The 14,287-nt window shown below is 44.4% G+C and overlaps 1 protein-coding gene across 1 annotated transcript in view; it reads left to right on the top strand.

The window, feature by feature from the left end:
- Nucleotides 1–14,287, top strand: part of RARRES1 (retinoic acid receptor responder 1) — a 42,013-nt gene that overhangs the window by 19,328 nt on the left and 8,398 nt on the right. Inside the window, exons 2-4 of the mRNA NM_001075430.2 lie at nucleotides 6,130–6,192; nucleotides 8,506–8,689; nucleotides 11,609–11,745. Coding sequence (NP_001068898.1) covers nucleotides 6,130–6,192; nucleotides 8,506–8,689; nucleotides 11,609–11,745 — 384 coding nt within the window. The remainder of the gene's footprint in view (nucleotides 1–6,129; nucleotides 6,193–8,505; nucleotides 8,690–11,608; nucleotides 11,746–14,287) is intronic.

Genomic DNA, 14,287 nt, shown 5'->3' on the forward strand with positions numbered 1-14,287 from the left:
GGAAAGGTGGGTGGTCCTTAAGATTATTCTCAGTATTACCTTCCCGGGGGTATGACAGGAAATGCCACGGCTTCAACCACCACCTCCACTGAATCTCCTTTTATGACATCCAGCTGCTTCCTGGCCTTCTTCCATGTCCTGGAGCATGAAGGTGGTACCACCAACTCTGCTGACCTCTCCTCTTCTTAGCACCTGTGGTGCTGACCCCCAGATAGCAGCCTGAGGGGCATCCTGACTCCTGTGAAGGGGGCTGACCCCAGACCCCTGAGTGGAGGTGAAGGGCAGACTCCTAGGCCATGCGTGGAGCAGGTGGGAGGTCTACAGGGCTGGCGCAGCAAGCAGGTCAAGCCTTAGACCTGCCAGCACACGGAACTGCTGCCTCTGTGAGTCTCAGCTGTTGGTGTCCGCGTGGCTTAGGGGAGTGTCCTATGTGTTCTTCTAACTCGGGTCAGGTGTTGAGGAGACTTGGAGACAGATGTATGGGGCACCTTGTTCAGCTACCTTCATGCAGGTCCCATTTATACTCTAACGGTTCTCTGTGAGCTCCAGGCAGGAGAAAACCAAAGTAAAAAGAAATTGTTGTTTTTCAGTTGCTCAGTTGTGTCTGACTCTTCGTGACCCCATGAACTGCAGCACTGCAGGCTTCCCTGTCCTTCACTATCTCCCAGAGTTTGCTCAAACTATTGTCCATTGAGTTGATGATGCCATCCAACCATCTCATCCTCTGTAGTCCCCTTTTCTTCCTGCCCTTCGATCTTTCCCAGCATCAGGGTCTTTTCCAGTGAGTCAGCTCTTTGCATCAGGTGGCCAAAGTATTGTAGCATCAGATTCAGCATCAGTCCTTCCAGTGAATATTCAGGACTGATTTCCTTTGGGATGGACTGGTTGGATCTCCTGCAGTCCAAGGGACTCTCAAGAGTCTTCTCCGACACCACAGTTTGAAAACATCAATTCTTTGCCGCTCAGCCTTCTTTATGGTCCAACTTTTCCATACATGACTTCTGGAAAAACCAAACCTTTGACTATAGACCTTTGTTGGCAAAGTAATGTCTCCACTTTTTAATACAGTGTCTAGGTTTGTCATAGCTTTTCTTCCAAGGAGCCAGTGTCTTAGTTTCATGGCTGCAGTCACCATCTGCAGTGATTTTGGAGTCCAAGAAAATAAAATCTTGTCACTGTTTCCATTTTTTTCCCCTACCTATTTGTCATGAAGTGATGGGACTGGCTGCCATAATCTTAGTTTTTTGAATGTTGAGTTTTAAGCCATCTTTTTCACTCTCCTCTTTCACTTTCATCAAGAAGCTCTTTAGATCCTCTTTGCTTTCTGCCATAAGCATGGTGTCATCTGCGTATCTCAGGTTATTGATATTTCTCCGGCAATCTTGATTCCAGCTTGTGCTTCATTCAGCCCAGCATTTCGCATGATGTACTCTGCATATAAGTTAAATAAGCACGGTGACAATATACAGCCTTGCTCGTTCTCTGCAAGCTCCAGACAGGAGAAAACCAAAGTAAAAACAAGCTGTTGTTTTTCAGTCGCTTGGTCATGGCTGACTGTGTCACCCCATGAACCGTAGCACACTAGGCTGATGTTTGAAGCAGTCTGTTGTTCCATATCCGGTTCTAACTGTTAACTTCTTGACCTGCATGCAGCTTTCTCAGGAAGCAGGTAAGGTGGTCGGGTATTCCCATCTCTGTTAAGAATTTTCCACAGTTTGTCGTGATCCACACAGTCAAAGGCTTTACCATAGTCAATAAAGCAGAAGTAGATGTTTTTCTGGAATTCCCTTGCCTTTTCTATGATCCAACAGATGTTGGCAATTTGATCTCTGGTTCCTCTGCCTTGTCTAAACCCAGCTTGTACATCTGGATGTTCTCAGTTCACATACTGTTGAAGACTAGCTTGAAGGATTTTGAGCATTACCTTGCTAGCATGTGAAATGAGTGCAGTTGTGGGGTAGTTTACACATTCTTTGGGATTGGAATGAAAACTGACCTTTCCCGGTCCTGTGGCCAATGCTGGTTTTCCAGATTTGCTGGCATATTGAGTGCAGCACAAGCTAAATGGAGTCTGGATCTCAGCCTTCCATAGTCTCATCCTTGGGCCAGACCCTACTTCCCAGCACAGTTCTAGCTCTCCCTGATGTGATTTTTTTCGGTTAATTTTTATTGGAGTATAGTTGATTTACAATGTTGTGTTAGCTTCTGCCATATAGCACAGAAAATCAGTTATACATATGCATATATCCACTCTTTTTAAACTTCCTTTCTCCTGTAGGTGATTATAGAGTATTGGGAAGAATTCCATGTGCTGCACAGTAGGTTCTTATTAGTTATATATAGTAGTATGAATACGTCAGTCTCAGTCTCCCAGATTATCCCTCTCTCCTCATGTGCCCTTTGGTGACCATAAGCTTGTTGTCTACATCTGTGACTATTTCTGTTTTGTAAATAGGTTCATTTTGATCATTTTTTAGATTCCACATACAAGCAATATCGTATGATATTTGTTTTTCCCTGACTTACTTCACTCAGTATGGCGATCTCTAGGTCCATCCCCGTTGCAGTGAATGATAGTATTTCCTTCTGTTCATGGCTGAGTAGTAGTCCACTGTGTGTATGTGCCACGTCTTCCCCATTCCTCTGTTGATGGACATTGAGGTCGCTTTGTAAACAGTGCTGCAGTGAACACTGGGGTGCAGGTATTTTTCAGATTAGGGTTTTCTCTGGGTATATGCCCAGTAGTGGGATTGCTGGGTCATATGGTAGTTCTGTTTTTGGTTTTTATAGGAATCCCTATACTGTTCTCCATAGTGGCTGCACCAGTTTATATTCCCACCAACATTTACAGGTGGGTTTCCTTTTCTCCATACCCTCTCCAGCATTTATTGTTTGTAGACTTTTTGATGATGGCCATTCCGACCAGTGTGAGGTGAACACTCATTTGCGTGTCTCTAATAATTAACAACATTGAGCATCTTTTCATGTGCTTTTTGGCCATCTGTATGTCTTCTTTGGAGAAATGTCTATTTAGATCTTCTGCCCAGTTTTTGGTTGAGCTGTTTGTTTTTTTTGATATTGAGCTATATGAGCTGCTTGTGCATTTTGAAGATTAATTCTTTTAATTCTGTGTGGGCTTTTCGAGCTGTGGCATGTGGGCTCAGTAGCTGCAGTGCATAGGCTTAGTTGCTCCACAGCATGTGGGATCCCAGTTTCCCGACCAGCAATTGAACGCTTGTCCCCTGCCCTGGAAGGTGGATTCCTAACCACTGGACCACCAGGGAAGGTACCTGTAGTGTAGTTTCAGATCAGGGAGCCTGATTCCTCCAGCTCCATTTTTCTTTCTCAGGATTGCTTTGCTATTCAAGGTCATTTGTGTTTCCCTACAAATTACAAAAATTTTTGTTCTATGAAAAATGCCATTGGTAATTGATAGGGATTGCATTGATGCAGTTGTGATTAGGATAGTTTCCTTATTTTTTTGATCTTTCATTGTTAGTGTGTAGAAATGCAAGATTTCTGTGTATTGTATACTGCAGCTTTTCGGGGAGGGATGGTGTGCCACCGTATGTGACTTGTAGGATCTTAGTTCCCCAACCAGGGATTGAACCTGGGCCCTCTGCAGTGAAGGCACAAATCCTTACCACTGGACCGTCAGAGAATTTCCATGTATCCTGCAACTTTACCAAATTCACTGATGAGCTCTAGTCATTTTCTGGTGGCGTCTTTAGGATTTTCTGTGTATAGTATCATGTCATCCACAAACAGTGACAATTTTACTTCTTTTCCAATTTGTATTCCTCTAATTTTTTTCTTCTCAGATTGCTGTGGCTAGGACTTCCAAAACTATGTTGAATAAATGTGGCGAGAGTGGACAGCTTTGTCTTGTTCCTGATCTTAGAGGAAATGCTTTTAGCTTTTCGCTATTGAGTATGATGTTAGCTGTGGGTTTGAACAGGTTTTAATAACAATACAAATAGTGAGCACTGGACTTTTACCCTGACCAAGGCACCATCTAAACTCTGTCGCGCTTTACTCTGCACAACAGCCGGAGCGCTGCAATATGTTTACTTTACTGGGGTTCCCACATACTTTGGGATCAAGTTCCAAGTCCTCTTTACAAAAAATGCTTTCGTGACCTTGCGCCAACATCCCCAGACAGCCTTTTCCCTAGCTTTGCAGCCTTCCCTGAAACGCCAGCCCCTGCCCTCCCTTCCCACGTCTTTGCCTGGCTCCCCTTTGCTCTAGAAAGCCTCCCTAGAGCAAGCGCCCAGCATACATGCCGCTCTGGCCGCATAGGAGAGCTGCACTGCGTGGCTGTTGATGTACCCTTTCCACACAGGGCGCAAGTTTCCAGTCAGGCTGGACAGGATGTTTAATTTCCTTGTATCTCCCTGGTGCCTGGCATACCAGGTGGCCAACAGTGAATGGCTGAGAAGACAGACACGTGTGTATGAATTTTGTAATTTGTATGAATATCTAATGAAATCAGTGTTTCAGCTTCCACCAGAACTTGTTTCGAGATTGAAAATGAGCCCTAAGCAAACAGCTCTCATGCATGGGCTCTGGGTGCCCCTTGACCCCCAGCAATATCTATACATCCACACATTTAAATATTCCTTATATAAACAATTGCCATAGAATCCTCACTCTCCATTCTCCAGTTTCCCAGAATTTATTTTTTTTTAAACTCTGTGATAGAAATGGATGATATCTCGTCTACTTAAAATAACCATGCTTGGTTTTTGTGTTCCTGGGCTGAAGTTCACAGGAAACGGAGGGAATTCCCTGGTTGTCCAGTGGTTAAGACTCTGCTTCCACTGCAGGGGGACCTGAGTTCGATCCCTGGTTGGGGAACTAAGATCCCGTGCGGCTGTGTTTCCGCCTCACCCCCACCTCCCACGAAAGGGAAATGGCTGTTTCCTGAATAACTTAACACTGTGTGGAATAACTTCAGCTCCGGGTGGCAGAAGCTCCTTTTCTTCTCTAGAAAACATTCCTTTTACTGAATGATCATTGTGCTCTTTAAAAAAAAATGATGGCCAATAACAAAGTTCTTCTGAACAGTCTAATGGTCTTCAGTGATATGGATATGTATTCTCTAAAGCTCTGCATTGGAATCAGTTCAAAGGTTTAAAAAGGCTAAATATGCATTTCCAAAGTTTAGAAGCATGCCTACTCGTGAAAGCTCCAAAGTGGAGACCATGATTGCCGTGGTAACTCACCCTGCCCCAGGCTCAGCCCATCACAGAGCTCTCCCACCTCAGGCCTCTCGTGTAGATCCACTCTGCGCACCCTGCGTCTGGGTGCTGCTTCCGCACTGTCCCTTTGACCTCAGCTGAGGGCTCCTCCCCCAGACGCCTTCCTTAACTACCACTGTCTCTTCACTTACCACCATCTGAAAACCCATCATTTATTACTGGGTGCATCTTTGTCGCCGGATCCTGTTTTCAACTGTAAGTGGCAGGAGGGGGAGCTGCTGAGGCCCGGTGCCCAGCACAGGGCATGGAGGGGCACCGATGGTTGGGGAAGGAAGGAACCCTCTCCTCAACCCTGTGTGCTCACATCTGTTTCTCATCTAGCTGCTCCCACAAAGCCAACTTCTAGTGTCAGGACCAGTTTCCCCCTCTCAACCTTCCTGTTTGTAAGCAGCTGTCAAATCAGCAAGCAGAGTGGCATAACCAGACCAAAATTTGAGATCTTTTCTCCTGGTTAAAAAAAAAATCGATTTTATTCAGGTGTAAGTGCTACAGCTTCCACTTGCACGTCATGTTATCCCAAGGAGTAAGCGGTTGTTGTTGTTCCGTTGCTGAGTCTTGTCTGACTGTTCGTGATTCCATGGACTGCAGCACGCCAGGCTTCCCTGTCCTTCACCTCTCCCGGAGCTTGCTCAAACTCGTGTCCATTGAGTTGGTGATGCCATCCAACCATCTCGTCCTCTGTTGTCTCCTTCTCCTCCTGCCTTCAATCTTTCCCAGCATCAGGGACTTTATCAATCAGTTGACTTTTTGCATCAGGTGGCCAAATATTGAAGCTTCAACTTCATAATCAGTCCTTCCAATGAATATTCAGGTTTGATTTCCATTAACAGAACTTGCACTTGGCTAAAATTCCATTTCTGTGTTTCAGGTTAATCAGAAGAAGGAATATAAATTTGACCTGGTGTTTACCACAGAATTCTACAGTGCAGAGGTAAGCTGCCATGGTTCGTGAAGTGTCCCATTAGCAACTTTTATGGATTTTTTTTTTAACTGAGAATCTTAATATTGGATTGGCCAAGAAGTTCATTTGGAGTTTTCCATAATAGATGAACAGACTTTTTGATCAAACCTGTATATAGAGGCCTGGAGATTTACCTGTGTGTGTGTGTTTTCCCGTCATGCTTCATTTTCTATTTGTTCTCAAGAATCGAAGACTAGAGCTTGGCAGGACAACTTCATGACCTTAAACAGGGTTGCTTTTAACAGTCCACACAGCCATCTTTGTCGTTAGGCAAGTGTTTCGCACCCTAGCATCTGCTGCCCCTCCCTCACATCTCAGAATCCCTGGAGTGACTCACTTCTAAATGTCAGCCTGCTCTTTTCCTGTCAGCTGGTGACATTTCTCGTTAGTGGACTGGCGTAGCAGGAGACCATCTCCGGGAGCTGCCCTGAACAGAGGTATTCTGTAACCCAGAGCAGCCTGTCACGCCGCAGGCACCTTCAGCCTCTCCAGTTGTGACCCAGCAGGCCATGATTCTCCAAGTTTCCTTTCCTCTGCTGTCAAGAAGAGAGTAAACAGGAGATTCAGACAGAAATCAGAGCTGGATGAACTTCCCAGGGCTGGGCCGAGCTGGGAGGCATCAACCAGAACCTGGGTGGAGGGAGCAGCCAAATCCCTCTATGTGGCTCTGAGTCAGGGCAGCAAGGGTGGGCAGGCAGCACCAAGGTGTCTCAGGGAGGCAGCGCTTCAGAGAAGGCAGGGCCCCTCCAGTGGAGGCTTCTGGAAGAAAGCTTCGCAGTATTCAGAGCTGACCAGACAACAGTACACCAACTTTGCTTATTAACCTAAGAATTAACATTTTCTTAAAGCATAAGGAGGGTGCTTTTGGTTTCTGTGTTGCCAGTGGAGGTGTTCAGTTAAAGCGAAAGGGAAAATGACTACTAGATTATTTTGACCTGCTGTGCTTCTCTGAAGGGCATGGGGAGCTGATGAGGGGCTGAGGAGAGTTCTTTCATCTTCAGGCAACTGCTTTGATTCTGTGGGGCCAACTGGGTGGAGGGGGAGAAAAATAAAAGAGGACAACACCCATTTCGTTTCTGCTGCCTTGGAAATAGCTTTGACATCAAGAGCCCACGTGCCAGCCCTGTCTTTTGCCCTTGATAAGCCTCTTCTGGAATGCTCCCTTCACCATTTCGCTGCATGGCACTGATGATTAGGAAAGCCTATTGCAGTTTTTGTGGGGTTTTGGGCTTTAGTTCTAGGAGGGGGAGCTTATTAGGTAAATCTAATCTTGATTACAATTTGTTTGTGGGCTTTTTTTTTTCTGGTTGTTTTAACTGGGACTCTGCCCAGTTCAAATGACTGTAAAAGGGAAAAGAACTTGGTCAACTGACCAAGTTGTTACAGGAGTTAACTCGGGCCATGAACTTCCTCAAATCAAAGACCCAGTGGATGGTTTGAATGAACATACATTTTTCTGGGAAGCAGTTCCTTGGCTTTTATTGTTAGATTAAGGAATCAGTGACCTAAAAGAGTAAAGAACTGTCCCAGAAATGAGTCGTGCACTTGACGTCTACTTAAAGCATCCAGCTACCCAGCTCCACGTGTCTCTGGGGGAGATCCCAGAACACTCAGTGTGTCCAGGTTTCAATGTGAGTATAAGCCGACAGCCCTCAGTCACGTGGGTAGTTGGAGCAGCACCACTGGGGTGGTTTGTGCTTCTCCTTCTTCCAGATTAGATCTTGGGGCTCTCACAGAGCTAGGGCCCCAGCATCAGATACAGCTCAGGTCCTGGCTGACCACTTACCTACTAGCTGTGACACATGGAGGAGGTTCCTCTTTAAACGTGAGTCTTAATCTGTAAAATTGGAGTAGGAGGACCAAATTCATCCGGCAGCATGATGGTATTGTCACTTGTGTTCATGGAGATCAGCTTCCTCTTGGTCAAAGTTTGCAAGCTTGAGCTCCAACTGAGCATTACATTGGTCCCAGAGAGCAAAGTACCTGTCCTAGAGTTTTGAGTTGAGCAGCACTCACAGCTGTCAGTGAGTATTTCTTTGGAAAAGGCCCAGCCTTCTTTCCTAAGGGCACCATCAGAAAGCAGGAATTTAAAAGACAGCAAAGGCGAAGATTGTTGTGTTCAGTGTGAGCCCCAAAACCACACTCTACAAAGCAGACCATTACATATGCAGGCCAGGGCATACCTGCCATGTACAGGGAGCTCCCCGGTCTTGTGTTTGTATGTTGGGGTGGGTGCGAAGTGATGAGGAACCATCCTTTTTAATTCCAAAATCTTTATTTCAGGAAGGTGAGAAACGTCTGGGAAAATGTTCTGCTCAAGTATTTTTCAGGAATGAGAAACCCAGACCAGCCGTTAATGTGACATGTACTCAGCTCGTTAAGAAGGAGAGGAGACAGGAAGAGGATTACCAGCTCTACAAGCTCATGAAGCAACTTAAAAGCCCCTTGAATGCAGTCAGCATTCCTGGTATATACCCATCTCTGGAATTTCTATATTCAGGAATGAGTGTCATTACTAAATCTCAAGAAGAATGATTATCTGAAAATTTATTTCCCAAATGGCACTTTAATGACAGAAGGTGGTTTACCTCATTATTTAAACAAAATTCAGAAGTATCCTTTTCTGGTTCTTCTCCTCCAGTACAAGATAGTGACTCCATCAGGAACTATCTGTGCCTGCCCACTTCCACCCCAGACGTGGGCAGGGCAAGAGCTCGACTCCAAAAGAGGTGGAGGTCTTTGTAACAGGACCCACACACAGAAGTGCAGTTTTCAGGGTTGAGTCCAGGAGCCAAGGAGACGTTTCTAGAGGTTTCTGGTGGTGGCTTTGGGAACTTAAAGTGATGAGACCCCATCAAGGGCCTTGGCTATGCCCAGCATCGCGTTCTGCACCAGGGCTGGGCGAGCCGACTGTCTCGGGGCCTTGCTGGGAGGCTGTAGTGGAGTCGAGCTGATCTCATTTTATCCAGAGCTAATGGGCAGTGGTGCCGTCTCTTCTGAGAAATGAACCTTGCCTCTCCAGTGACTCAGCTGAAGTGAAGCAGAGCGCATTTGCTCTGGTACTCAGAGACTCAGCACTTACTGGCAAATCCAATTTCCAAAACTGCAAAGTCATCTCTGCACCTGCACTTAGGCATTAGACTTGACATCTGACCACCACAGTGCTCCCTGTGTCACTCTCTCAGCCTGCTCATTTGCCCGGAGGCTGTGAGAGGCCCGTTTCAGCGTGGAGGCCCTGCGGTCCCCATTCATTACTGCGTATGTGTCCCTCCATTACAGGGGCCGAGTGTTCTGACAGACCTGGAGGTAGGATCCTGCTCTTTGTGCTTCTCAAATGCAGAGCTTGGATCGTTCTCATTATAGGTCTCTGACAACTTGGATTAAATCCTGTTCCAAAGAATCAGAATCTCATACTGTAGTAGAATTTGCTTATATTTAACTGCCTGCAATAAGGGGGCCACTGACTAATGCTTACAATCTAGTTTTTTAGGGATTGATCCCCTGCTTGGCTAAGTGCAAATGGGAAGAAAAGGGGGCTTCCCAAGTGGCGCTAGTGGTAAAGAACCCACCTGCCAATGCAGGAGACATAAGAGACGCAGGTTCGACCCTTGGGTCAGGAAGATCCCCTGGAGAAGGAAATGGCAACCCACTCCAGGCTTCTTGCCTGGAGAATCCCATGGACAGAAGAGCCTGGTGGGCTACAGTCCCTAGGGTCTGTAGTCCCAGGCGAGAGTACTGGAGTGGGTTGCCATTGCCTTCTCCACGTGTTGCTATGAAGATTCAAATAATTTAATAGAGTGCACGTTTTCATCAATGAAATCTACAAGTTCTCTTGTCACTTTAAATTCAGCAGAGACATTTAATGGTGCTATTTATAGCCTGTATATATAAAATTATCTACTTATAACTGAAAAGGTTTGGTTTTGGATAAAGTGAATCAAAATCCATGTTGGAGAAGGCAATTCAACTCTCAGCAGATCCCATTATTTAATTAACCCAGGGTTTTTGACTGTTGAGCAGTTTTCTCTACAATTGGTGAGTGAGAAGATCTAATCCATTTTATGATATCCTTGCTCTGCACTGTTTTTCCCCTAAAAAGTAATTGTCTAGTTTTCATTATGAGTAAAACTTTCACCTTTTCTGATAAGTTCATAAACTTCCTATAGCTGAGCCCAATATGTTACATATAAAAGACTGGGGAATAACCAGCTAAAGTCCAAAGTGACTCTGCATCGATGCTAATGAATTCACGCTGGACACAAATTCGGTTGCTCTCACTATTTGCAGTATTTTGTATAACTGATTTTTCTTCTGTGGTTAATTTATCTCGAGATTTAAACCCAGAGTGGCACTGTAAGAGGAAGGAAGTCTGTCACTCTGTCTCACATGCGTGTGTGCGCACACACACACACACAAGAATTCAAGGCTTAGCTCAAATCTCATCTCTGTGACATTTTCCCCAACTTCTTCAGCCCAAAGAAATCTCCCCGTTCCCTGTGCCCTCCTCTCCTCTCTAATCTTCCCTCTCTTAAGAAAGGTGTCAGCTGCCTTTCTACACTGTCAACAAGAGGAGGTAGGGTCTCTCTCTCTATTGCCCACAGCACCCAGGCAATCAGTGAATGCCTTCTGAGCTGATACTGTTGTAAATCAATCAAGTTCTACCAACACAGAGCAGAATTTATGCAAAAGATTATTTTACCAAGAAGGGTTCATTTCCTAAGTGAGCTGTTAGTATTCCTCACATATTAAATTATTATTGGGCTTTAATACAGACCAGGAATCTCTCTTTCAAACTACATAAAGGATGGTCCATGAACAGCTCATAAATAACTTGCTAAAATTAGAGTTCCTAAAAGTCACAAAAGATAATTAGTCAGTTTCCCTACCTATCCCAGTATCTGATATTAAGTAATTTAAAAAAAAATAAATGCTGAATTTAAAAGATTACAGTTCCAAAAACAATACCACAGGAAAAACCCACTTGATTTTTTTCATTTGGTCAAAAAAAGTGACAGATGCTGCCACTGATTGGCTTTAACGCCTAGGATCAGAGAAGGACAAAGACATTCGCTAGATTGGTAAAGACCAGCACACTCACTGTAGAACCAAAGTAGAAAGTGATGTGGAGAATATAATGATAGATATTCCCATCTAATTAAGAGATTGAGGATTTTTAGATTAATCATTACAGCTCTTAGTGTGCATTTATGTAATACAGCAAGTAGCCCTTAAACTGTTTTATAGTAGCTTTACTTACCAGGCAAGCTGAAGCTTGTAAACCTCTATACACTGTAGACACAGATACGAGTCCTGTTTGACTACTGAAACTTCTAAACTTTTGTCCTATAAATGTCTTAACATGAATGCACTTTTTTTGTTCCTTCAGACAGTCATGGATATATTGCTCCATCTCTGAGACCCATCTGGGACCTAGCTTTTCTGGGCAGCTCTTATGTGATGTGGCAGAAGTCAACACCGTTTCTACACTACTACATGTCACAGATTAGCAGTGTCAAGCAGTGGGTAAGAAAAACAAAAAATTAACTTGTAACCCAAGGGGTACAACCAGTGCAATGTTCTTAGAAAAAATTAATATGAATTTCTAGATTTGTGGCAAGAGTTTTAACTGCATTTCATTCACTCAATAAATCTGTGAATGTCAGGTACTGTTTGGGGAACTGAGGATATAGCAATGAACAAAAGACTCAAATGTAGCTATCTGTATTGGGACTAATTCTAGTGAGAGAAGATAGTGAACTGATAAATAAGAAAATGTGTATCAAATGGTGATAAGGGCTATGGAGAAAAATAAAGTAGGGAGAAGGGAATGTGGGGCATTGAGAGAATTATACTTTGGTCTAAAGTAAGGCCCCTCTAATTTGAGCAGAGGTCCAAGAGAAGTGAGAGCGAGCCATGCCTCCAGATGAGACAGGGGTTTCAGGCAGAGGGACCCGAGGCAGCAGTGTGGCTGATGGGCTGGATGAGTCCACACAAGGCCTGGGAGGCCATCAGAAGGACCTTGTCATTTACTTACTATAGGACTTTTTAGCAGAAGAGTGACAATCTGACTTTCAGATTGGATCATTTTGGCTGCTGTGTTGAGAACAGACTAGACAGACAAGGGTGGAAGCCGGCAGAACAAGAGAGTATTGCAGTGACCTAGGCAAAGTCTGCTGGTAACTTGCACCAGGGCGGCAGCTGTGGAGGTGGTGAGAAGCGTTTGGATTTTGAAGACGGACTAACAGTATTTGCTTATGGGCTGAATGTGGAATGTACAACAGTGAGAAAAGTTGAGGATGATTCTTAGATTTGGCGTGAATAACGGGAAGGCTACTTTTCATTTACAGAGGAACAGACTTGGGTAGAAATTAGCTTGATTTGGGGCATTCTAAATTCCAAACAGAGAATTTGGATAGTCCTCTGAACGTAAGAGTCTGAAGTTCAGGGGAGAGGTCTGGGTTGGTGTCAACAGCAACGTGGCTGTTTAGTCGCTCAGTTGTGTCTGATTCTGCGACCCCATGGACTGGAGCACACCGAAAGAAAAGACTCAGCCTGAGTCTTGCTCAAGCATGAGTCTTGTTTGAGCTTGCTCAAACTCATGTTCTCATCTTCAGATGGTGAAGGACAGGGAAGCCTGGCGTGCTGCAGTCCATGGGGTCGCAGAATCAGACACAACTGAGCGACGAAACAGCAACGTTGCTGTTGACACCAACCCAGACCTCTCCCCTGAACTTCAGACTCTTACGTTCAGAGGACTGTCCAAATTCTCTATTTGGAATTTGGAATGCCCCAAATCAAGCTAATTTCTACCCAAACTTGTACCCAAATTTATAACCCTGGTGCAAGTTACCAGCAGACTTTGCCTAGACTTTGACTAGATGGAACTTTGTTGGCAAAGTAATGTCTCTGCTTTTTAATATGCTGTCTAGGTTTGTCATAGCTTTTCTTCCCAGGAGCCAGTGTCTTTTAATTTCATGGCTACAGTCACCATCTGCAGTGATTTTGGAGCCTTAGAAAATAAAGTCTGTCACTGTTTCCATTGTTTCTCTATTTGCCATGAAGTGATGGGACCAAATGCCATGATTTTCATTTTTTGAATGTTAAGTTTTAAGTTAATTTTTCCACTTTCCTTTTTCACCTTCATCAAGAGGCTCTTTAGTTCCTCTTCACTTTCCTCCATAAGAGTGGTATCATCTGTGTATCTGAGGTTGTTGATATTTCTCTCAGCAATCTTGATTCCAGCTTGTGCTTCATTCATCCCAACATTTCGATGTACTCTGCATATAAGTTACATAAGCAGGGTGACAAGATACAGCCTTGACGTACTCCTTTCCCAATTTGGAACCAGTCCATTGTTCCATGTCTGGTTCTAACTGTTGCTTCTTGGCCTGCATACAGATTTCTCAGGAGGCAGGTAAGGTGGTCTGGTATTTCCATCTTGTTAAGAATTTTCCAGTTTGTTGTTGTGATCCACATAAAAACTTCAGCGTAGTCAGTGAAGCAGTAGTAGATGTTTTTCTGAAATCCTCTTGCTTTTTCTATGATGCAGTGAATGTTGGCGATTTGATTTCTTGGTCCTCTGCCTTTTCTAAATCCAGCTTGAACATCTGGAAGTTCTCGGTTCATGTACTGTTGAAGCCTGGCTTGGAGAATTTTGAGCATTACTTTGCTAGCCTGTGAAGTGAGGGCAATTGTGAGGTAGTTTGAACATTCTTTGGCATTGTCCTTCTTTGGTATTGGAATGAAAACTGACCTTTTCCAGTCCTGTGGCCACTGCTGAGTTTTCCAAATTTGCTGGCATACTGAGGGCAGCATTTTAACACCATCATCTTTTAGGATCTGAAATAGCTCAACTGGAATTCCATCACCTCCACTAGCTTTGTTTGTAGTGATGCTTCCTAAGGCCCACTTGACTTCACATTCCAGGATGTCAGGCTCTAGGTGAGTGATCACACCATCGTGATTATCTGGGTCGTGAAGATCTTTTTTTTTGTATAGTTCTGTGTATTCTTGCCACCTCTTCTTAATATCTGCTTCTGTTAGGTCCATACCATTTCATTCCTTT

The sequence above is a fragment of the Bos taurus genome, chromosome 1, assembly GCF_002263795.3.
Source record: "Bos taurus isolate L1 Dominette 01449 registration number 42190680 breed Hereford chromosome 1, ARS-UCD2.0, whole genome shotgun sequence".
Taxonomy (NCBI): domain Eukaryota; kingdom Metazoa; phylum Chordata; class Mammalia; order Artiodactyla; family Bovidae; genus Bos; species Bos taurus.